This window comes from Pithys albifrons, chromosome 10, assembly GCF_047495875.1.
Source record: "Pithys albifrons albifrons isolate INPA30051 chromosome 10, PitAlb_v1, whole genome shotgun sequence".
NCBI classification, from domain to species: Eukaryota; Metazoa; Chordata; class Aves; order Passeriformes; family Thamnophilidae; genus Pithys; species Pithys albifrons.
Genome location: NC_092467.1, coordinates 32,830,142 through 32,854,365, shown reverse-complemented (window position 1 = coordinate 32,854,365; position 24,224 = coordinate 32,830,142). Strand labels below are relative to the sequence as shown.

The 24,224-nt window shown below is 53.6% G+C and overlaps 1 protein-coding gene across 1 annotated transcript; it reads right to left on the bottom strand.

The window, feature by feature from the left end:
* Positions 1-293: 293 nt before the first annotated feature.
* Positions 294-20,236, bottom strand: IL12RB2 (interleukin 12 receptor subunit beta 2). Its single transcript, XM_071565164.1, has 16 exons — positions 18,739-20,236; positions 15,982-16,047; positions 14,365-14,688; positions 13,646-13,760; positions 13,247-13,422; positions 12,911-13,050; positions 12,077-12,221; positions 9,195-9,274; positions 6,289-6,505; positions 5,494-5,694; positions 4,965-5,066; positions 4,730-4,885; positions 3,609-3,764; positions 2,837-2,924; positions 1,667-1,766; positions 294-1,402 (listed from the first exon to the last, which is right to left on the bottom strand). The coding sequence occupies exons 2-16, from the start codon at positions 16,037-16,039 to the stop codon at positions 929-931; spliced, it is 2,532 nt and encodes an 843-aa protein (XP_071421265.1). The 5' UTR covers positions 16,040-16,047; positions 18,739-20,236; the 3' UTR covers positions 294-928.
* Between the last annotated feature and the right edge of the window lie 3,988 nt (positions 20,237-24,224).

Sequence of the window (24,224 nt, the reverse complement as noted above, 5' to 3'; positions counted from 1 at the left end):
CCAGTGGGATAATGGCTGTCCATGGAGATGCTCTGTGTTGGTGGCATCACAGGAGGGTTTCAGCAGCAGTTCTGCCACTGCTCAGCAGCTCGTGTAGTTGTCAGTGGATGGGGAGTGGCCACCTGAGCCTGGGGAGGAGGAGGAGGATGCTCCAGGTAAGTTCAGACCTGGACTACTTCATCTCTAGCAGCAATGTTTGATTTTTAAAGACACCTTTTTCTGGGTAAAGCTGTGCCACAGCCCTGGAGCTTGACTGGAGAAAACAACAGGAAACCAATTTCAGATTTCCAACACTTTATTTATATATACACACATCTCATAAACAAAGTCATTAAATGTGTAACACACTTCAAACCTGTAATTAGAATACTTCAATAAATGATTATAATTCCTCTCAACAATCCATTTGACTGAGGACACGAGCTGCCTGCTGCTCTTGTTTCTGGGGAGGAATCCTCCCTCCCTGAACAGAGCCAGGAAGTTCCAGCCCTGTCCCCCAGTGCCCACACGGGACTGGTGGCACTGGGAGCTCTGATTTAGTGCCAGTGGAGGGGCAAGGGCTGCAGCCCCTGTCCTGCTGGGGCTGGATGCTCAGCTCTTTCATCCCTCTCTCTTGTAGTTCCTTGCCCTTTCTGGCTTGAAATGATGTTTGGCACAGCTCTGACTCCTGGGGTGGATCCAGCCAGGCTGGGCCATTCGTGTCCAGGTGGTGGGACAGGGCTGGGGGCAACCTGAGTGATCAGTGAACCTCCGAGCCCAAAGGCAGCTCTGGCATTCCCAGCTGTGTCATGTTCCACCTGAGTGCTGTGGGTGAGGAGCTGCAGGTGACACTTGGAAAGGTTTGTGACTCGGGGGTTTTGTCACCTCCAGGTGTCACGTGCAAGGGACTGGACTGTCTGTGCTGAAATACTTCATAAAGTGCAAGAAGTCAGGCCGGGCTCCCGTCGCCCACCCCCCGTGGGGAGGAGCTGCAGCTGAGTTTCACCCTGTCCAGAGTGAGGTTCCCTTCGCAGCAGAGGGCGGGTGGCACGAAGGTGGCGGGGAAGAGGGACAGCGGGTGGCACTGGAGCTCGGGGCGCTCCCCGGCGGGCTCAGTGCCCGGTGGCAGCTCGGCGGGGCCGGGGCTGCTGATGTACCCGGGCTCGGGCTGCGGCAGCTCCATCGCCTCCACCACCAGCCTCTGGTACAGCTCCGGCAGCTGCTGCTCGTCCCCCGGCTCCGGCCCCGGGCTCTCCGGTGCCCAGTCCCCGTGCCCGCTGCTGCCAGCGCTGCCCACCAGCAACTTGTCCCCAAGGCCCGGCGGCTCGGGCGGCACAAACGCGTCCTCCACCGGCGTCGGTTCGGGCTCCTCAAAGCCGACGGTGCTGGGCAGGAACAGGCTGGAGGGCGAGCTGAGCTCTCCCTGAGGAGAGGCACAGAATGAATTCTGTGGGGCGTATCCTGGGACACGCCGCCCCGCAGCAGCTCATCCCGCTAAAAACAAGGATTTCTGCATCCCTCCTGCATGTGCCTCGCCAGCGCATCCCCCGGGCTAATACGAGAGGGAGATTATCCTCTGCCAGAGATTGCTGGATTTGCTGCTTTAGGAGATTACTGCCTTGCCTGGCTCCAATCGCTGCTTTTTCTGAAGGTTGTGGGATTAGAATGAAAAACCCCTTTAATTTACCTTGGTAGCCATAAAGCTCTTGGCCCACGTGGCATTGGCTGGGTCGGGAATGGCTTTGCTTTGCCACTGCGGGAGCAGCGCCGAGAGGAGCGAGTGGAGCCTGCGAGGAAGGAACGCGATTCAAGGAGTGACCGGGGGACCCGCAGCCCCGTGTGCCCCTCCCCGGGGGGGAGTAACCCGGGGGTGTGGGGGGAATAACCCGGGAGTGGGGTGGGAACAACCCGGGAGTGGGGTGGGAACAACCCGGGGGTGTGGGGGGAATAACCCGGGAGTGTGGTGGGAACAACCCGGGAGTGTGGTGGGAATAACCCGGGAGTGTGGTGGGAACAACCCGGGAGTGTGGTGGGAATAACCCGGGAGTGTGGTGGGAATAACCCGGGAGTGGGGTGGGAATAACCCGGGAGTGTGGTGGGAACAACCCGGGAGTGGGGTGGGAATAACCCGGGAGTGGGGTGGGAACAACCCGGGAGTGTGGTGGGAACAACCCGGGAGTGGGGTGGGAACAACCCGGGAGTGGGGTGGGAATAACCCGGGAGTGGGGTGGGAATAACCTGGGGGCATGGGGTAGGTAACCCAGGAGTGTGGTGGGAATAACCCAAAGGCAGGGTGGGAGTAACCCAGGGGTGTGGGGTGATCCCAGACCTCCCCTCGGAGGGACCTGCAGAGCCCCTGGCTGGGTGGAGTTAATTCAGTTTGGGTTTGGTGGAAGCAGAGTTTAAACTCTGGCTTAAAAATTGACAATATTTATGGACTGTGGCCACATTTTAATCTCAGTAGGTGTTTTTATTGTAATTCAGATACTCTCAAACCTTCATTCCAAACAAGCCTTGCTGTTCCCCAGGGTGTACTGAAAGGGCATGACCATCCCATAGGACAAATGAGAATGGTATTAAATCAAAAGAGGATCAGTTTAATTTGTTATTAGGAGGAAGGTGATTACAATGCACGGGCACAGGTGCCCAGAGAAGCTGTGGCTGACCCAGCTATGGGAGTGCCCAAGGCCAGGTTGGACAGGGCTTGGAGCACCCAGGGCTGGTGGGAGGTGTCCCTGCCCATGGCAGGGGGTGGAACTGACCTTTAATGTCCCTTCCAGCCCAAATCAGTCCAGGGTTTAATCCCTTCTAATAACTATTCCAGCCTTACTGTAACATCACAGGTGGATCCACTCACACTTTTCTTGCTGGAGGCAGAGAACAAACGCAGGCTGAGAAGACGAAGAAGCTGCAGGTGAGCACCAGAGTCATCCAGCCCTCAGCAGCTGAAACACAGAGCACCCTTCATTCAGCCTCAGCAGAGGAATTAGAAAACATCAGTATACTGGTTGTAACTGGTCAACAACAGTCATGGCCTGAGTGCTGTTTCCACTCCCAAAACATCCCAGCGTGGTTTCTGCTTTACTGCAGTTTTCCCAAATCCAGATTTTACACCAGCAAACCTTCTTTTAAGGTGTCCTGTTTTCTTCAATTTCCCCCCCTGCTCACCTCCCTGGATTTCTCCTCCAGTCCATGGGAGGAACCTGCCTCCAGAGCAGCCCTGCTCCCTGTCTGGAGAGGGATTCCCAGGCCCTGGGAGTGTCCCAGGCCAGGCTGGACAGGGCTTGGAGCACCCTGGGCTGGTGGGGGGTGTCCCTGCCCATGGCAGGGGTGGCACTGGGTGGGCTTTAAGGTCCCTTCTATCCAAACTGCTCTGTCATTCTGTGAATAAACCACCCTGCTGCCCTTCAGCTCCAAGAAAACATCTTGGTGTAGAGCTAGGAACTCGAAGGCAAAGAAAGAGATGCCACATCTTAAAATTAGCTGCAACTAGAAATATATTCAGCGTTTGAAGAACACCAAGAGATCTCCGGTGGCTGAAGAACCCCTGGAGATCTCCAGTAATTAAAGAGGAGCAGGGAAAGCATTCCCAGGCTGCAGAGAACACCCCCCGGGCACAGGGTCCGTACCTGGCAGGCGGAGCCGGGCGCTGCTGCCCCGAGGGCCCTCCCCGGCCGCGGTGCTGCCCGTCACCCACAGCTCGTACAGCAAACCCGGCCGCAGGTCCGGCAGGTACAGCGAGCCCGGCCCCGGCCCCGGCCCCGGCCCCGGCCCGGCGGGAACGGCTGCGGGAAAACGGGACAGCGGGACAGGCACGTCAGGAACCGCAGCACCGGGGAACGGGGGCGCTCACTGGGCTTGTGGTCAGCTGGAATGAAGGTCTGAAGGAAGTTAAGAGGAAAAGAGGAAGAAGAAAAAAAGGAGGAAGAGGGAAAAGAAAAAGAGGAGGAGGAAGAGGAATAAAAAATAAGGAGGAATAAAAGGAGGAGGAAGAAAAAGAGGAGGAGGAAGAAAAAGAGGAGGAAGAGGAATAAAAGGAGGAAGAAGAAGAAGAGAAAGAATAAGGAGGAATAAAAGGAGGAGGAAGAAGAAAAGGAAGAATAAGGAGGAAGAAGAAGAGAAAGAATAAGGAGGAATAAAAGGAGGAGGAAGAAGAAAAGGAAGAATAAGGAGGAAGAAGAAGAGAAAGAATAAGGAGGAATAAAAGGAGGAGGAAGAAGAAGAGAAAGAATAAGGAGGAATAAAAGGAGGAGGAAGAAGAAGAGAAAGAATAAGGAGGAAGAGGGAGAAGAGGAGAAAAGAAGAAGAGGAAAATTACAAAGAAGGTGAAGAAGAGGGAGAAGAAGAGGAGCAAGAGAAGGAAAAGGAAGAGAAAGAGGAAGGAGAGGAAGAAGAAGAAGAGGAAGAAGAAGGAGAAGAGAAAGAAACACGGAGGAGGAATAAGAGGAGGAAGGACAAGAAGAAGAGGAAGAAGAAAAGGAGGAAGAGGAATAATAGTAAGGAGGGATAAGAGGAGAAGGAAGAAGGAGAGGAAGAATAAAGAGGAAGAGGGAGAAGACAAAGAAGAAAAATATTAGGAAGAAGAGAAAGGAAATGAAGAAGAAGGAGGAGAATAAGAAGAAGACTAAAGAGGAAGAAGAAGAAGTAGAGAGAAATGTGATAATTCCACACACCGAGTATCTGACTGATCCCACCCGAGCCCTTCAGTAACCACAGGGGGCGGGAGGAGCCCTGCCAGCCCCACACCCACCGTAGGCCTGCGGGCGGCGCTGGCTGCCCTCGCTCCGCAGGTACACGCGGTACCCGGTGATGCAGCCGCCCCGCTGGGCTGCGGGGATCTCCTCCCACGACACCAACACGCCCGAGCCCCGCGGCGTGGGGAACACCTGGGGTCCAGCTGATGGGGCTGCAAGACACAGGACTGGCCATGAAAGCTGAGCTTAAGCTGGATTAAAAGCATCTGGAAGAGCATCACTGTGATTTACCTTGTGCTGAGGAGTATCCCCTGACCGATGCTGCCTGTCCAGCTCTGCCCTGATAGAGAGCACACACGTGGATCTGGTAGCACGTGTAATCTTTGATGTGTTCTAGATAAAAAATTACAAGTGGAGAGTTACTTTTTGAAGTTTTTGTAGTTATGGTCAAAGTATTTGCATCAGCTGCTTAAATCTGAGATGGAGCCTCTGATTATTAATAGGTCTTTCATAAAGAAGGGAAAGAAATCTCTGTGATCTTGGCAGAGCCTTCCTGGGCATTAAACTGAAAATTAGTAGCTTCCCACTGCCAGAGGGCAGGGTTAGATTGGAAATTGGGGAGAAATTCTTGGAAGGGACCCTAAAGCCCATCTCATTCCACCCCTGCCATGGCCAGGGGCACCTTCCACCAGACCAGGTTGCTCCAAGCCCTGTCCAACCTGGCCTTGAGGGCAAAATTCAAACCTGTCTTGTTCCCTGAGCTATTTCCCAAATGAAGAGGTCCCTTGGCTGTATCCAGCCTCTCCTGGGGTGCATTTACCTGCTATCACTGCAGACAGGTTGGATGGGGGAAGCTTTGCCCAGGTGTGCTGGGGCTCCAGGTGTGGGTTCCTCGGTGTCTCTGCCCACTCCACCACGTACCCACTGACGGGCACGGCAGACCTGAGGGGGGGGTTCCAGCTGACCAGGATGCTGCTGTTCCCCATGGCCACTGCAGAGACTTGCTGAGGAGGAGGGAGATCTTACAGGGCAGAAAGAGCCCCCAAAGAGAAAAACACTGTCAGCACAAACTTGCCATAAGCTCAGGTGGAACCATCAAGTTTGATATTAAGGCTTTTACTGTGTCTCATCCACTTTGGCACCGTGTGAAGCATAAAAAATACATTATCATTGAAAGGAAAGCTTGTTTATGGGAGGGTGAGGTTTGTGCTGATAGGAACAGTCACGTTCTGTCTCATGGTTTAGCAGATTGCATTGAACACCCCCAGCACTGCTTGGTGTGCCACCCCCAGACCCCAAGAAGATGCTGCCCCCAGCACATCCCAACACCCCACTGTCGTGATGGAGCCATAAGGGAGGATGTGGAGCTGCTGGAGCAAGTCCAGAGGAGGCACAGACGTGCTCTGAGGGCTGGAGCCCCTTTGGAGCCAGGCTGGGAGAGCTGGGGGGTCACCTGGAGAAGAGAAGGCTCCAGGGAGACCTCAGGGAAAACTGGATCTGCAGATCCCAAAGATCCATTGAGGTGGCCCTTGATGGGAGAGCCGATCCCCAGGGTGTGGCACAAAGCAGGGCCCTGGTGTTACTGCCAGTGATCCAGCCCCAGCAGAAGCCTTACCCTGGATGCCCAGGTGGGTCAGGGTGGAGGCAGGGGGGGACCTGCCCCGGGAGTTCTGGGCAGTGACTGTTATCCTGTAGCCCCTTCTTGGTGTGAGTCTGGAGTAGCTGGTTTGGGTGGTGTGGTGGGATTCTGTGGGAGGGCTCTGCTGCTCCAGGGCTTCAAAGGTCACCGTGTACCCCAGGATTCTTCCTCCTGCCTCTGACTTGCTCAGAGCCTGTGAGGAGAGTGCATTTGTTACTGTCCTCTGGAATAAATGCTGCCAGCTGGGAAAGCTGGAGAGGGACTTGGGACAAGGGATGGAGGGACAGGACAAGGGGAATGGCTTCCCATTGCCAGAGGGCAGGGATAGGTGGGGTATTGGGAAGGAATTCCTGGCTGGGAGGGTGGGCAGGCCCTGGCACAGGTGCCCAGAGAAGCTGTGGCTGCCCCAACCCTGGGAGTGTCCAAGGACAGGCTGGACAGGGCTTGGAGCACCCTGGGCTGGTGGGAGGTGTCCCTGCCCATGGCAGGGGTGGCACTGGGTGGGCTCTGAGATCCCAACCCAGACCATCTTGGGGTTCCATGTGCTGGTTCAGATGGATAATGGGAAGGAATTGCTGGCTGTGAGGGTGGGCAGGCCCTGGCACAGGTGCCCAGAGAAGCTGTGGCTGCCCCATCCCTGGGAGTGTCCCAGGCCAGGCTGGACAGGGCTTGGAGCACCCTGGGCTGGTGGGAGGTGTCCCTGCCCATGACAGGGGTGGCACTGGGTGGGCTTTGAGGTCCTTTTCAACCCAAATAATTCCATGCTTTATTTTTCCCATTTAATTCCAGTGTAGGGGGATTTTCCAGCAGCAGCAGCCCAGCTGGGGACAGTGAAACTCTCATCCCCCTCCTGCCCTGGGGCTGAATTCAATCCAAAATCTTCCAAGGGGTTAAAAAAAAAGAGTATTGGCTGCAACTGGATTTTTAAAAATGAGCAATTTCTGATTTTGGAGAAAAATCTGGATTTTATTTAAACCCACAATAAAAGGTTATTTAAATTGAACCACTTAGAACACACAACCCTGACAGTCTGTGCTGTCCCATCAACACCTCACCCTGGTTTTCCCTCCCCTCTGGGTACCTGCACTTGTACTCTCAGTCACAGAATCCCAGACTATTCTGAGCTGGAAGGACCCACAAGGATCATCGAGTCCAACTCTTCAGTCAATGGCCCACACAGGGGATTGAACCCATGACCTTGGCATTGTTACAACCAAGTTTTTAACCAGGTGAGCTGATCTCAGGGTCTCACAGTTTCCTGATGTTTTGATGAATTCATTTGCTTGGCGGATTTTTGCCATTAAAAAATGCAGCATTTGCAAAACCAGGAAAATGCAGCGTCAGAGGTGCCTTGGCAGTGGCTCAGGACAGACACAGCACTGGAACCACTCTGGAAAGCTGCTGAAATTCAATTTGCAACCCTTCTTGGGTGCTGGCCTGAAACAGGAGCACAGCCCTTGGTAGGATGTTTTGCTCTCAGCTGTCGTGAGAACTATAAAGGCTCTTGAGAGCCCCGTTTTATGAATGATGCTGCAGGAAGTCACTTCTGATAAAGAAAGTTCTGCAAGATAAAGGTCTGCAGGTTGAAGCCACAATGTCTGGGGTCACAGAGTCACGGGAGAACTTCTGCTTTCACTTCTGCTCTGGTGCTTCTGGTCGTGAGGGGAAGATAGAGGAGGGAATTTCTTACCTGACAGTGGGGTTTTAATCTGACCTGGGTGAGGGGGGTCCTGGGGGGTCCTGGCCCCCACAGCTGCAGGAGGCTCTGCCCACCAGGGACAACCCACCACTCTGAGTTTGTCCAGTTGTTGCTCTGCAGGTTTATTATTAGAAACTCTGGGGTGTGTGGTTCTGAACCCCTTCTCTTCCTGCTGTACAACAGCCCTGACCTGATCCCTCCACACAGCAGTGACCCCAAGGGACCCTTTCCATGGTCCAAACTACATCCAGCTCTTAAATTGTGGAGAGTTTCATCACTCTAAGGGGTTATTGTAAAAAACTTCCCTTTCTGCCTCCCCCATTTTTCTTTGCTCTGCTCTTCCTTTCTCAGAGGTGGCCTTGGCAGTGCTGGGAGAGTGGTTGGACTTGATGGTCTGAGAGGGCTTCTCCTTCTAAATGATTTAAGGAAAGCAGAGCTGGAATAGCTCTGCAAGCACCAGACCCATGTGGAGAACACGAGCCATGGTGTCCACCTGCCCTCCCTGAGCTCCTGTCCTGACCACCTACCTATGGCAGCTGTGGAAAACCACCAGGAGGTGGGGAAGGAGGAGAGGGAGGTGTTAATTAGAAAACAATTTAGGAAGTCTGTAAGGTTGTTATCTGTCCCTTGTTTATCTTGGAGAAGAGAAGCTTCTGGAGAGACCTCAGAACCCCTTCCAGGGCCTGAAGGGGCTCCAGGAGAGATGGAGAGGGACTGGGGACAAGGGATGGAGGGACAGGACACAGGGAATGGCTTCCCACTGCCAGAGGACAGGGATAGATGGGATATTGGGAAGGAATTGCTGGCTGGGAGGGTGGGCAGGCCCTGGCACAGGTTGAGCAGAGAAGCTGTGGCTGCCCCATCCCTGGGAGTGTCCCAGGCCAGGTTGGACAGGGCTTGGAGCACCCTGGGCTGGTGGGAGGTGTCCCTGCCCAGGGCAGGGGGTGCAACAAGAGGGCTGGATCTTCAAGATCCCTTTCAACCCAAATCATTCCGGATTTCTCTGAAACTGCAGTTAGAAAAGTGTTGCAGACTCTGCCCTGGGGGAGGTGACCCCAGTCCATGGCCCTGGCCAAGCCTTGTGCTCTCACAGGGTTCATCCCTCCCTGAAGGACATAAACTGGAGCTCCCCCTCTGAACTCATTGGTTCTTGCTGCCTCTGCTCAGGGTTCTCTGGAATTACCTTCCAGAAGAGGGAGATGTTCTGCTGCTGAGAGCCCACGTCCTGCTGCCGGTACCAGAGGTCCACGGTCCCCCTCGGCTCTGGGGAAGCAGAAGGTGGGCAGCATGAGTGACTGTGCTTTGGAGCAAACAAGGGAGACAGTGAGTGGGCAGAGGAGGTAAAAACTCTGTGAAAATGAAAATTTCAAAGTGTCCCTGAAATGATGCAATATGTGGTAGTCCATGTTTGCTGTTGGGTTGAGCCCGTTGGTGATGGGGACCATGAGGAGAACAAGCCACAAACCCAGCAGGGGGTTTTGCCCTGCTGGTGACCTCATCCTGCCCTGGGCAGCTGGAGTGGCTCCCAGAGAAAGCCACATCCCAAAAGGACAGTGTTAGCTCTTGTCTCTGCACAGGGCTGAGGCTCAGGAAGGTCCTTGGGGTTGGCTCCATCAATCCTGGAACAACAGGCAGCCTTGGATGATATCAGGGTTTTGTGGGATCTGTGGGATGTTGCTGTCTGGCTCTAGGTAAGGAATGTCTTTAGCACCTGGACAGGATCTGGTTGGAGGCAGCTCAAAGCCTCTGCTCTTTCCACAATTCTTATAATCACAAAAAGCCTGGAAGCTCCTGATGGTTTGAATAAACCTGAAATGACCCAAAAGCAAAGCTCAGGCTGGTGAATGTGCTCCAAAAATGCAGAACTAGAGATACATGGAAAGGAAGCTGATGTGTCAGAAGATGACAGAGCTCAGTTCTTCAAGGTCCCTCACTAATAAAACCTCATCAAATTCCAATATTAATTGCTGCTAATTGGCAGAGCAGGGGGCAGCTGATGGGGAGTCCAGCAAGGACAGGGCTGCTCTTTGCTGTGTTCAAAGACACAAAACCCCTCCATGTCAGCAACACTCAGAGCAGCTTGTCCTGTAGGAACCGCAAAGAGTGACTGGAACAGAAACAAGAAGCAGCAGCAAGAGCAGAAACCAAACCAGAGACAGCAAGGGGTGAGCTCAGAGCAGGAAAAGTGGGATATGGGATTGCAGCTGCTGGGCTCCAGCCTGGATCTGAAAGCTCAGGAACCACAGGAATTAGCTGGAAAAAGAAGATGTGCTGACTTATGAACAGGGCTGACAGAAGGCAGGTTTGAGGCAGGTCACACTAACAGAAACAGGAAAAGGAATATCCTGTTGGGAAGGTGCAATTCTGGATTTGCAACAAGTCAATTCGTGTGGGAAACTTCAGTTCCTTCCACAAAGAGGAAACATCAGGTCCCAGAGCTTCTCATCTGCAACCTCCCCTTGCTGTCACCTCGTCTGGGGACACAAAGTGCTCCTTGACCAGCTGAAAACATTCTCATTCCCACTGAGCAGCAGGGCTGGGGACTGGGGTGGTGACCACAAACACCATGGCAAGTCAGAATGCAATGAGAAGGTGGAGAAAACTCGTGAGAGGAAGGTGGGGGAGGGAAGGAGAAGTTCACACCTCCAGCATCAATCAATGCTTCTTACAGAAACTGATGCTCTCACGGTGGTGAAGGGGCTGAGTAATAACGGCCCAGGCTTGAAGGGCTGGGAGTAATTCACAAAAAAGGGCAACCAAAGCCAAGAAGGAGATCAGAGAATCACTGAATGGTTGGGGTTAGATGGGACCTTAAAGATCACCTTATTCCAACCCCCTTCTTCTACAGCTCTTCTCAGAGAACTCTTGAAATTCCTGTTTTGCAAGAAACTTGAACAGATTCATCTTTTGTTCATTAGAAAAGCAATTCTCCTACAGGAGCTACTGTTCTCTTGGTTCTGGATCTGGAGCTACAGAGTCCCCACAGAGTCCCCACAAACCAGCCCAGCTCTGGACCCACAGAGTCTCACAGCATCACAGACTATTTTGAGTTGGAAGGACCCACAAGGATCATGGAGTCCAACTCTTAAGTCAATGGCCCACAAAGGGGATTGAACCCATGACCTTGGCGTTGTTACAACCAAGTTTTAACCAACTGAGCTGATCTCAGGGTCTAGCTAATCTCAGGGTCTAACCAGCCCATCTCTGGAGCTACAGAGTCCCCACAAACCAGCCCAGCTCTGGACCTGCAGAGTCCCCACAAACCAGCCCATGACTGGACCTGCAGAGTCCCCACAAACCAGCCCATGACTGGACCTGCAGAGTCCCCACAAACCAGCCCATGACTGGACCTGCAGAGTCCCCACAAACCAGCCAAGCTCTGGACCTGCAGAGTCCCCACAAACCAGCCCATGACTGGACCTACAGAGTCCCCACAAACCAGCCCATCTGTGGACCTGCAGAGTCCCCACAAACCAGCCCATCTGTGGACCTGCAGAGTCCCCACAAACCAGCCCATCTCTGGACCTACAGAGTCCCCACAAACCAGCCCATCTCTGGACCTACAGAGTCCCCACAAACCAGCCCATCTCTGGACCTACAGAGTCCCCACAAACCAGCCCATCTCTGGACCTACAGAGTCCCCACAAACCAGCCCATCTCTGGACCTGCAGAGTCCCCACAAACCAGCCCATCTCTGGACCTGCAGAGTCCCCACAAACCAGCCCATCTCTGGACCTGCAGACTCCCCACAAACCAGCCCATGACTGGACCTGCAGAGTCCCCACAAACCAGCCCATGACTGGACCTACAGAGTCCCCACAAACCAGCCCATCTCTGGACCTACAGAGTCCCCACAAACCAGCCCATCTCTGGACCTACAGAGTCCCCACAAACCAGCCCATGACTGGACCTGCAGAGTCCCCACAAACCAGCCCATCTCTGGAGCTACAGAGTGCCCACAAACCAGCCCAGCAGCAGCTTTACTTCATTAGCTGAGGGTACCCCTTGAATGCCAGGGTTAGGCCCGGGTTTGGGCAGGTTTAGTGCTGGTTTGAGTTACCTTACCTGCCTCTGGGGTGCGGGTTTGGTTCGTGCTCCAGTCACTCCACAGCCCTCGCTCGGGGTGGATTTTGCAGCTCACCTGGAACTCGTAGGCTGTGTCAGGCTCCAGCCCATGGAGATGGAATTGGTCACTGCTGAAGGTTTCAACCTTTCAGGGAGATAAAGAAAATGTCAGATTAAACTCACGAGGAGACAAAGGTGGAAGGCAGTGACAGGCTGAATTACAAATGCCCACGGGAAGCTTTAAAAAATAATGGGGGAAACCCTGATCTGAGGCAGGTTTAATTACTCAGAGAATGATGCAATGAATCATCAGGCTTGCAGTGCCTCATCTGAAAAACCCTCAGTTAATTATGTGGCAATAACAAAGTCTCTGGTTGTGTGATTGACTCAACTTCCAGCAATAGGTTTGTTTTGCCACTTAAAATAAAAGCAAAGCTTTGTAGAATCACAGAAGCCCAGACTGGTTTGGCTTGGGAGGGACCTCAAAGCCCCTCCAGTGCCACCCCTGCCATGGCAGGGACACCTCCCACCAGCCCAGGGTGCTCCAATCCCTGTCCAGCCTGGCCTGGGGCACTCCCAGGGATGGGGCAGCCACAGCTGCTCTGCCCAACCTGTGCCACACTTTCAGCCAGGAATTCCTTCCCAATATCCCATCCATCCCTTCCCTCTGGCAATGGGAAGCCATTCCCTGTGTCCTGTCCCTCCATGCCTTGTCCCCAGTCCCTCCCCAGCTCTCCTGGTGCCCCTTTAGGCCCTGCCAGGGGCTCTCAGGTCTCCCTGGAGCCTCCTCTTCTCCAGCAGGTCCATAGTTTCCTTCATCCCCAAGAGGATTACCGTGCTCCAGGAGTGCCTGGGGAGGGGACGGTATCTCAGCCTGCAGTGCTGTGCTTGTGCTTCACTGTGCCAATAAAAGGTGCAGTTGGTGGCAGAGGAACTGTCAAATTCCACTGAAAAGTCAGGAGGATGTGGCTTCACTGGAAATAAAACAGAAAGAGGTAAAGGTTGCTCAGAAACACAGCCTGGCTTGGAATGGGGTCGGGTGGGAAACAGAGTTCTTAATTTAGCCTGGATGGATGATTTTTCCAAGAGATTAAAAAAGAAAATGCCCAGAATTTCTCAGCTCTTCCCAAAGGGCTGGGACTGCCTCAGAGGGGGAGAATCAGACCTTACCTATGTCTATTAACATGAAGGTGAGTGGCTGTGAGGAAGCATTTCCCAGTTTATTGGAGGCAGAAACCACCACGGTGTAATTGGAGTCAAAATTCAACCTGCTCAGAGCCAGAGACCCAAAGGTCTCATTCAGACTTTCCTCTGAAAAGCACCACTCGTGTGTCCCATTGGAGAGCCTGGAACAGGAGGCAAAGGTTTGGTTATTGCTCTTCTGCAGACCAAAGGTAAGCCCTGGGTGTGTGGGGACATGGATCCCATTCCAAAGGGATGTCTTGGCATTCCCTCTTTACCTGCTGAGCCCAGGAGGGGCCAACCTGGTGCAGGGCATGGCCAGAAAAGGGGTCTGAGCTGCTGCAGGAGGTGGAGGGGTTAAAGCACCTCCATGGCCTCGTTACTCACCGTATCACATACATAGTGTCGATGTAGGTGAGCCTTCCTTTGTCCCAGGTGCAGAGGGGGTGGCCATCCATCCCAGTCTGGATACAGGACACATTTCCTGGCTCATCTGGGGGATCTTAAACAGATATTCCTGTATCAGTCTTAAAATCCCAGACTGCTTTGTGTTGGCCCTTTAAAGGTCGTTCAGTCCAACCCCCTGCCACGGGCAGGGACCTCTTCAGCCAGACCAGGCTGCTCAGAGCCCTTCCAACCTGGCTTTTCCTTAAAGATGTTGGGAAGAGACATTTTAGGAAATGTCTGGGAGGGAGGATGTTATTCTGGGCAGGCAATTTGGTTTAGCATCTGTCCCTTCTGGAATAACAGGGTTGCACAGCTCCAGCCAGGAGGATTTTAAACACAAGGAGCCCCTCAGAGACAACAGCTCTGCTGGACAAGGTGCTGGACAAGGTCACCCACTGCCAGTCTCCACCACGTGGCTCTGAGGCACCACAGGAAACGTTTGAGAACCTGGAATAATGACCAGTGAACTCCTTCTGGAATAACAGGGTTGCACAGCTCCAGCCAGGAGGATTTTAAACACAACGAGCCCCTCAGAGACAACAGCTCTGCTGGACAAGGTGCTGGACAAGGCCACCCACTGCCAGTCTCCACCACGTGGCTCTGAGGCACCACAGGAAACGTTTGAGAACCTGGAATAATGACCAGTGAACTTTCCTTACTTCCACACTTGATGTCGATGCCACAGACGAGACTTTTAGTGTCCCCACACACCGTCTTGCACGTGAAGGTGTGTCTGCCATGGGTGTTGACCAGAAATGTTCTGCTCACTGAAGGGCCACGGCTTCTGACTCCAGAGTCGTTGAGGAAGATGCCCACCCTGCACCTGCCAGGTGGGCGCAGGTCCCTCAGGTGGCAGGACAGGGTGACGTTGGTGCCACACGGGATGGCACGGGCGGTGCTGGCTGTCATGTTCCCTTTGCCACAGATTTCTGCAGAGCCACGAGCAGCTTTGCTGGAGGTCATGATGCCCCTCCTGCAGGCTTCTGCAACACAAAGCAAACCCTTCAAGGCCAAGTGCCAGGTCCTGCACTTTGGGCACAACAACCCCCTGCAGCAGCTCAGGGTGGGCACAGAGTGGCTGGAGAGCACCCAGGGGGAAAGGGACCTGGGGTTTGGATTGACAGGAGGCTGAAGATGAGCAGAGTGTGCCCAGGTGGCCAAGAAGGCCAATGGGATCCTGGTGAGACTGAATGTGGCACTCAGTACCATGATCTGGTGATCACAGTGGGTTTAGATCAAGGGTTGGACTTGCTGACTTCAGAAGTCTCTTCCAACCCAGCTGATTTTGTGATTCTTTCACAAGGATTCATCACTTGTCTTGTACAACGTGCTGTGCTCAAGGAAGAGTCTCCCCAGGAATCTAATCCAAGAATTCCTGTCTCTGCACTGTGACTCGTGGGGTGTTGCTGTGCCCAGTCTGATTAATTGGGGTCAGCAACCACGGGCCCCAACCAGTCACCAGGAAACCAGCACGACCCCAGGGAAAATCCACCAGAACTCTGGTTTCACTGGGGGCCAAGGGAGGGTCTGTGTGCCAGGAAAGTCAAGGCAGGCAGTGCTGGAAGGACATGGAGCTGCTGGAGCAGGCCTGGAGGAGGGCACAGAGATGCTCCAGAGCCCCTTTGGAGCCAGGCTGGGAGAGCTGGGGGGGTCACCTGGAGAAGAGAAGGGTCTGGGGACACTTGAGAGCCCCTGGCAGGGCCTGAAGGGGCTCCAGGAGAGATGGAGAGGGACTGGGGACAAGGCATGGAGGGACAGGACACAGGGAATGGCTTCCCAGTGCCAGAGGGCAGGGATAGGTGGGATATTGGGAAGCAATTCCTGGCTGGGAGGGTGGGCAGGCCCTGGCACATGTGCCCAGAGAAGCTGTGGCTGCCCCAGCCCTGGGAGTGTCCAAGGTTGGACAGGGCTTGGAGCAGGCTGGGCTGGTGGGAGGTGTCCCTGCCCAGGGCAGGGGTGGGACTGGGTGGGATTCAATGTCCCTTCCAATCCAAACCATTCTGGGATTCTGTGCAAGTGCTGGAACAGCTTCTCTTCCTGTTCACGAGCCCTGCCAGTCTCAGGGCAGCTCATTGAGGAGCAGTTTCCTCAAATAACCAACACCTCTAACTTGAACTAAACTAAATCACCTCCCTTCATAACTTATTAGCAGCTCTTTGCTCTCCAGTAAGGAGGATGTTCACCAGCATTCCACACAGAAACTGAAAAAAAAAACACCACCCTAATTAGCTCCCTTAAAGTGATAATTTCTCTGAAGGAAAAGAAGCACATCTTACCTGCTGTGAAGTGCATCAGCAGCCAAAGTGCTGAGGGCACGATCCAAGCAAATGGCATTTTGCTCCCTACAAAGAAATGGATCCCTGTTACCAGTTCTTAAAGAGTGGGGATATAATTTACAGACCTTTGTGGTTTATTACTTTACAATTTAAAAAAAAATCCCAAATGCTGATTTCATGATGGACACAGCACAGGAAGTTCTGAGCACAAATGTCTGGCAAAAATTATTCAAGCTCAACCCAAACTGAGCTCAGTGTTTTCCAATACTTTTTATAACCAGCATTAACAAAAATTCCCTTTTTTAATCCTTCCCCTGCAGAGCTATAGGAGCAGTGGGAATATATTGGAACAATATATTGAATACACCAACAGGCACTTTCTGTAACTCCTGACCTGTCATGATTTGATGACATGCTGGAAACAATCTACTTGAAAGTAGTTTGTTCCCAGCATTACTACTTGAAATCCTGGATGCTCTTCATGCCACCTGGGGCATCCTGTGGCCTTGGGGACATCCTATGGCCTTGGGGGCATCCCACCTGGGGCATCCTATGGCCTTGGGGACATCCTATGGCCTTGGGGGCATCCTATGGCCTTGGGGGCATCCCACCTGGGGCATCCCACCTGAGGCATCCCACCTGGGGCATCCCACCTGGGGCATCCTATGGCCTTGGGGGCATCCCACCTGGGGCATCCTACGGCCTTGGAGGCATCCTATGGCCTTGGGGGCATCCCACCTGGGGCATCCAATGGCCTTGGGGACATCCTATGGCCTTGGGGGCATCCCACCTGGGGCATCCCACCTGAGGCATCCCACCTGGGGCATCCTATGGCCTTGGGGGCATCCCACCTGGGGCATCCCACGGCCTTGGGGGCATCCTATGGCCTTGGGGGCATCCCACCTGGGGCATCCTATGGCCTTGGGGGCATCCCATCCGGGGCCGGGGGCTCGTCCCAAAACTACCAAGTGTGGAGGACTTAATCAGACCTCTTGGTATGGAGGAAAGGGACAGTTACTCCCACAGGATCGGCTCTGCTCTCCTTAGGCAGCTCTGTCTCAGGGGACAGGGGATATCCCGGGATAGTGAGCATCCCAGGGCAGGGCTCATCCCGGGACAGCAGCATCCCAGGGCAGGGCTCATCCCGGGACAGCAGCATCCCAGGGCAGGGATCATCCCGGGACAGCGGCATCCCAGGGCAGGGATCATCCCGGGACAGCGGCATCCCAGGGCAGGGATCATCCCGGGACAGCGGCATCCCAGGGCAGGGATCATCCCGGGACAGCAGCATCCCAGGGCAGGGATCATCCCGGGACAGCAGCATCCCGGGGCAGGGCTCATCCCGGGGCCGGGGCATCCCGGGGCAGGGATCATCCCAGGACAGCAGCATCCCAGGGCAGGGATCATCCCGGGACAGCAGCATCCCGGGGCAGGGCTCATCCCGGGGCCGGGGCATCCCGGGGTAGGGATCATCCCAGGACAGCAGCATCCCAGGGCAGCGATCATCCCAGTGCAACATCATCCCCTGGAAAACGAGCATCCCGGAGCAGCAGCATCCCGGGGCAGGGAGTATCCCGGGGCAGGCAGTATCCCGAGGCAGGGAGTATCCCGGGGCAGCAGCATCCCGGAGCAGCAGCATCCCGGGGCAGGCAGTATCCCGGGTCAGGGAGTATCCCGGGTCAGGAAGTATCCCGGGGCAGGCAGTATCCCGGAGCAGCAGCACCCTCGGGCACCCAATCCGCGGGATGCCGCTTTTCCCAGCGCGCAGCTATTCCAGTGCCTGCAGCAGGAACTCGCTCCTGAGGAGCGAAAAGCGTCGCGGGGACGGATCCCCACCCTCGGGGCCCGCGGGGATGCCCGTCCCGCACCCCCCCGGTACTCACCCCCAGCCCCGCGGCCGCTCCGGGCGCGGCGGATCCCGCATGTGAGCGGCGGGCACGGAACGGCCCGAGCCAACCCCCAGAGAACCCCGGAACGGGAGACGGGGGAGAGGGGGAAAGAAAAATAAAGGAAAAAAAAGGAAAAAAAAAAGAAAATGGAGGAGAGGAGAGGAGAGGAGAGGAGAGGAGAGGAGAGGAGAGGAGAGGAGAGGAGAGGAGAGGAGAGGAGAGGAGAGGAGAGGAGAGGAGAGGAGAGGAGAGGAGAGGAGAGGAGAGGAGAGGAGAGGAGAGGAGAAAGGAAAGGAAAGGAAAGGAAAAAATAAAGGAAAAATAAAGGAAAAATAAAATAAAATAAAATAAAATAAAATAAAATAAAATTAAAATAAAATAAAATAAAATAAAATAAAATAAAATAAAGCCCAGCCTCTCTTGTTGAGAGCAAGGGGCTTGTCCAGAGAGGCACCCACGCTGATTTTTATCTTCTCTTTAACAGGGTTTTTGCTTTCTCTTAATTTTTTTCAGCACACTCACAACCTGCTGCCACATTTAGCAGAGCTTTCAGTAGTCAGTATCTTACCACTATTGTACCTTCTCTTTCTCTGGGCGTCAATAACATCAGTTTGGTTTTCTGACTGAAAACAATCACATTTTCCTACCTTGAGTCACAGCGCAGGTATTTTGGGGGCTGAACTGAAGGAGCAGAGGGAGCACAAAGTTTGAAGCCTCCAAGAGTCCCAAACTCTGCCTTTGAGCCTCCGAAATCCTCGAGCAACGTCTGGGCTCCTTTCCAGAGCTGCCATTATACCATCAACGGGCCAAGAGTGAGCTGGGTGAGCCCGAACCCCACGAAATCCCAAATATCCACAGCTTCTTTTACCTCTTGTTCCCCCTTTGTCTTCATCAGTTGGTGCTGCACTTTCCCTTTTCTCAGAGCCCTTCCCCGCACAGCTCCAGCTCCACGAGGCCGGACCAGGATTCAGCTGATTGTGAACCAGGACACCTTTAGGGACATGTGGAATCCGATCCCGTGTTTGTCGCCGAGCCGGGGTGTTGGTTCCTCGTCTCTGCTGGCCCCCCGTGCCCGGCGGGCAGCGCTGAGCGGGGCTGCCTCGCTCACCCCTGGGGTGTTTAAAGGAAGATGCCGATCAGGTGGCCCAGGTGAGTTCTGTGTCGCGGTGACAGGCAGCTAAACTGAAAGTCCCCACTCCATTACCCTCCGTAAAATGCAGTTGCTGCCTTCTTTTCTTCTTTCTTCTATTTTTTCTTGTTTTCTTTTTCTTCTCATTTTATTTTTTCTGATTTTCTTTTGTCTCTTCTTTCTTTTATATTTTATCTTTCTTTTTCATTTCTCTTCGGCAATTTACATTTTTCCTTTCTTTTATATTTTATCTTTATTAATTTTTCCTTTCTCTTCTTTTACCCTCGTCTTATTTTTAATTTTTCCCTTTATCTTTTTTATTTTTTCATTTTTCTTGTTTTCTTATTCTTTTCCTTTTCTTTTTTCTTTCTTTTTTTTTTTCTTTCTCCTTTTTCTTTTTTCCCTTTCCCTTAATTTTTAGCACCAAATTCTGGTTGTTTTTTCTACAATTCTTTCTTCATTGACTTCTGCTGAGCACATGCTACTTACATACCATGGAGAAATCCCTGCAGCTGGTGTGTCCTCACAGCCAAAGAGAAGAACCAGAGCCCAAGGTCCTGCTGTCAGTGGAGCTGCTGGTGCCCTGAGGATGCTGTGCCACCCTCCCTGGTGCCCTGAGGATGCTGTGCCACCCTTCCTGGTGCCCTGAGGATGCTGTGCCACCCTTCCTGGTGCCCTGAGGATGCTGTGCCACCCTCCCTGGTGCCCTGAGGATGCTGTGCCACCCTCTCTGGTGTCCTGAGGATGCTGTGCCACCCTCCCTGGTGCCCTGCGGATGCTGTGCCACCCTCCCTGGTGCCCTGAGGATGCTGTGCCACCCTCCCTGGTGCCCTGAGGATGCTGTGCCACCCTCTCTGGTGTCCTGAGGATGCTGTGCCACCCTCCCTGGTGTCCTGAGGATGCTGTGCCACCCTCTCTGGTGTCCTGAGGATGCTGTGCCACCCTCTCTGGTGCCCTGAGGATGCTGTGCCACCCTCCCTGGTGCCCTGAGGATGCTGTGACACCCTCCCTGGTGTCCTGAGGATGCTGTGCCACCCTCCCTCGTGCCCCTGGCACGGGGTGATGTCAAGGAAAGTCCAGAGTCATCAGTTGCCTGGGAGGAGAGTCTGTGAGTCTGTGAGCAGAGCTGGGGAAAGCCCCCAGAGCCTGACAGATGTTGGGTGGTGCTGGGTGGTGTTGGGTGATGTTGGGTGGTGCTGGGTGGTGCTGGGTGGTGCTGGGTGGTGGCACAGGCAGCTGTGTGTGACAAACCAAGAGGCCACTGGTGGGTGCAGAGTCATGCCCAGGGCTCAGGGGTAGCTGTGCTGGTTGAGCTCCACCAGCCCCAGCCCTGCTGGGCTTTGGGGACTCCAGACTCCTGTCAGGAGCTGGGCAGAGACCAAAGCACTGCTGTGAATGTAAGAGCTGAGGGGGTCTGTTAGAAATTACAGAATCACAGATTCCTGGAATGGGTTGGGTTGGGAGGGACCTCAAAGCCCACCCAGTGCCACCCCTGCCATGGCAGGGACACCTCCCACCAGCCCAGGGTGCTCCAAGCCCTGTCCAGCCTGGCCTGGGACACTCCCAGGGATGGGACAGTCACAGTTTCTCTGCCCAACCTGTACCAGGGTCTGCCCACCCTCCCAGCCAGGAATTCCTTCCCAATATCCCACCTAGCCCTGCCCTCTGGCAGTGGGAAGCCATTCCCTGTGTCCTGTCCCTCCATCCCTTACCCCCAGTCCCTCTCCAGCTCTCCTGGAGCCCCTTTAGGCTCTGGAAGGGGCTCTCAGGTCTCCCTGGACCCTTCTCTTCTCCAGGTGATCCCCCCAGCTCTCCCAGCCTGGCTCCAAAAGGGTTCCAGCCCTGAAGCATCTCCGGGGCCTCCTCTGGACTTGCTCCAAGAGCTCTGTAACTTCCTTCTAAAGTCAATGACTTTGAGCAGCTCTGGTGTTTGGTTCCTGATGCCTGGGCAGTGGAGTTGTGCCCCTGGCAGTGCTGAAGGAACAGCAGCAGCAGCAGAAGGAGCAGTAACTCTGCTCAGGAGTGTCTGTTTTCAGTCCTGCAGGTCCCCTCTGCTCTGGCTCCGTTAGTTTTCCACCCCCTGTGTGTGCTGGGGACTCTCATTGAATTGGCCTTTCCCCAGCAGGATGAAATGAGTCACTTAGTTTGGTAAATACCATTGTTCTGCCTCCTCCTGCACAGAGAACCATCCATGGAGAGCTGAATCCACAGGGACAGCGTGGAAATCACCTGCTCTAGGAAATCATAGGGATGATGCACAAGACAAAATACCTGCATCATTCAGAAGTTAAGAATTGTGTGTTTTTTCTAATATTCTTGTGGCCAGATCGATTCCTCTCTGTCCAGGAAAGGCTTGGTCGTGTTGCTGAGCAGCAATGACCAATCTCCTGTGTTAGATCCCCTTTGGATCTGGTTGCTTTTCTCTGCTTGCGAGGCTCCTTTGCTCCTGAATCCCAGCCCTGCAGGTGACATTCTCCTGGGATTTTCCCTGTGAAGGTGACACTCAGTGGAGCCCAGCGAGACCCAAACCACAGCCTCACCCCTCACATCCTCTTCTCCGAAACGCCGGGCTGGTTTCAGTCTGTGCTGTGCTCAGCCCTCCCACCCCGTGCACGGCTCCTCATCCTCCCTCCCCAGGGACCACCCCCAGCGGCTCCGGGGGAAGGGGCTACACCAAACAGCACCATTTGCAGTGGATATCCCCCTTTTGTTGTGAGGCTGTTCCTCCTCTTGCCGCGTTTTCAGGAGGCTTTTGCTGATCCAGGCACTTCTTTGCAGCTTTGCACGAGCCGTGGTCACAATCTGGGCTTTGATCTTCTGTCTGTGAGCTCAGAAATCCCCGGAGGTCGCCGGGTGTTACTGAGCTCTGTGAAACGCTCAAGTTTGTAATCCAATTGTAGCCTCTGCAGCTGCTTTATCTGCCACCGAATCTCTCCCACATTTCACTGACAACCAAACCCTTGCGAACCTTCCAGCCTGGGCTGGCTTTGTAAATGCAACACAGAACAACCTCGAGCAGCACAAGATTACTCAGAGGATGGTTCTATTCTCTCCTTGTCTTGTTCTTGTTGCCAAAGGGTTTAAGGGGCTTTTGACCTCAGACCCTGAGGCTTTACCAGTGGCAGTAAATTGTTACTTATCCAGACTCTGTGGGTAAGAAATGAAGGCAAACACTTGGTGAAGGTCACACAGTCAGTTGGTGACTAAGCCGAGACTAAACTCAGCTCTGCTGCACTTCAAAGCTTAAACCAGAATGAATTCCATGTCCTCCTGCACAGTAACAGGGGCAGAGAAGAGATAAAAGTGATATAAAATTGTAGCTATCAATGCACTTTTAATGCTTAATTTATTACATGTTACATTTATTTATTATTTCTGCGTTCTGCATTTGGTTTAATTAATCTCCAACTCTCCTTTTTGAAGGAGGGTGGTAAACAAGTCCCACAGGGAGGGATGTTGGTAAGTTCTTGTGCCTCGAGGTCACACCTGGTACAACCAGGAGATGTCCCTGCATGATGGATGGGATGGAAACAGGAGCAGGAGGGGATGGCTCTGGTAAGAAATGAAGGCAAACACTTGGTGAAGGTCACACAGTCAGTTGGTGACTAAGCTGAGACTAAACCCAGCTCTCCTGTGCTTCAAACCCCAAACCAGAATGATTTCCATGTCCTCCTGCATGGTAACAGAGCCAGAGCAGTGGCATAAATAATTGAAAATTGTGGCTACTGATGCACATTTTAATGCATAATTTATTATATGTTAAATGTATTTATTATTTCTGCGTTCTGCATTTGGTTTAATTCATCTCCCACTCTCCTTTTTGAAGGAGGGTGGTAAACAAGCCCACAGGGCGTGGTGTTGGTAACTTCTCACACCTCGAGGTCACACCTGATACACCCAGCAGATACACCCTGCACCACAGCTGGATGGAGCCAAGAGCAGGGGGGGATAATATCACAATTTCACAGAATCCCAGACTGTTCTGAGCTGGAAGGACCCACAAGGACCATCGAGTCCAACTCTCAAGCCAATGGCCCACACAGGGGTTTGAACCCATGACCTTGGTGTTGTTACAGCCAAGTTTGAACCAACTGAGCTCATCTCAGGGTTGGTGGCTCTGCTGTTCTCCCACCCCAGCAAAGCTTTGAACACCCAAGTTCTCATTTCTGTTCTCTCCTTCCATTTCTCTAAAAAGATCTTTTTGAGGGAGGTCGTGTTAGAGCTTTGGGTGGCCACGGCGTGGAGGGGCATCTCCTGGGTCAGGAGCTGCTCTGCTGTGCCAGGGGCTCACACCACACCCAGGTGGGAGTGAGGTGTAACACACTGCTCTGTGTCACTCAGGCCAACCCAAAAGGTGTCCCATGAGCAAATACTGCCACAGAAATGTCACTCACAGGGGGGTCTGCACTCAGTGAGGTACACGAGTCACCACTTTTGGGGCTCACTCTCTGTGGGCACAGACACTTCTCAGTGTCCTCTCCCTTTAGGTGCCTCCAAGGTGTCCAACCCCAGGTTGTCATGGCACTGAACAGCCCATGGAGTTCATTCCTGAGCTGATAAATGACCTGTGGAAATCGCTGGCACAAGATAAACTACCAACAACAAAACCAAACTTCAGAAAATACTGATGTCAAGAATTAGGGAGTGTGTAATATTTGAAGGAGGGAGGGAACCAGGAGATGCTGAACAAAATCTACAGAGAGTGACATCATGATTGGATTCCTGGGATGTCCCATCTCTGGAAGTGTTCAAGGCCAGGTTGGATGGGCCTTGGGGCAACCTGGCCCAGTGCTTTGGGTCACAGACTGGTTTGGGTTGGGAGAGACCTCAAAGCCCACCCAGTGCCACCCCTGCCCTGGGCAGGGACACCTCCCACCAGCCCAGGGTGCTCCAAGCCCTGTCCAGCCTGGCCTGGGACACTCCCAGGGCTGGGGCAGCCACAGCTGCTCTGGGCACCTGTGCCAGGGCCTCACCTCTTTCCATTCCTCCAGTAACCAGCCCAGATTTACCAGATGCACCCACACACCCATGTAAAGGAGGAATATTCCCTTCAACACCCCAGAAATCAGTGGGAGCATTGGCAGAGTTGAGGCAAATACCCACGGTGTGAGCTGGGCAATGTTTCACCCCTGTGCTCCCCTGGGCGTGGGTGTATCTGCAGGGATCCATCCTGGAGCAAGTTATCAGTGCTGCAAATTCAACCAGCAGGAACCTGAAAGGTTGGG

Coding starts and splice junctions, on each gene's coding strand:
- IL12RB2 (XM_071565164.1), bottom strand. CDS start 16,039: ATGCCATTTGCTTGGATCGTGCCCTCAGCACTTTGGCTGCTGATGCAC. Junction 6,506..9,194: donor ACATCTCCCTCTTCTGGAAG/GTAATTCCAGAG, acceptor CTCTCCTCACAG/GCTCTGAGCAAGTCAGAGGC. Junction 1,403..1,666: donor AGAGCTTTATGGCTACCAAG/GTAAATTAAAGG, acceptor GCCTCTCCTCAG/GGAGAGCTCAGCTCGCCCTC.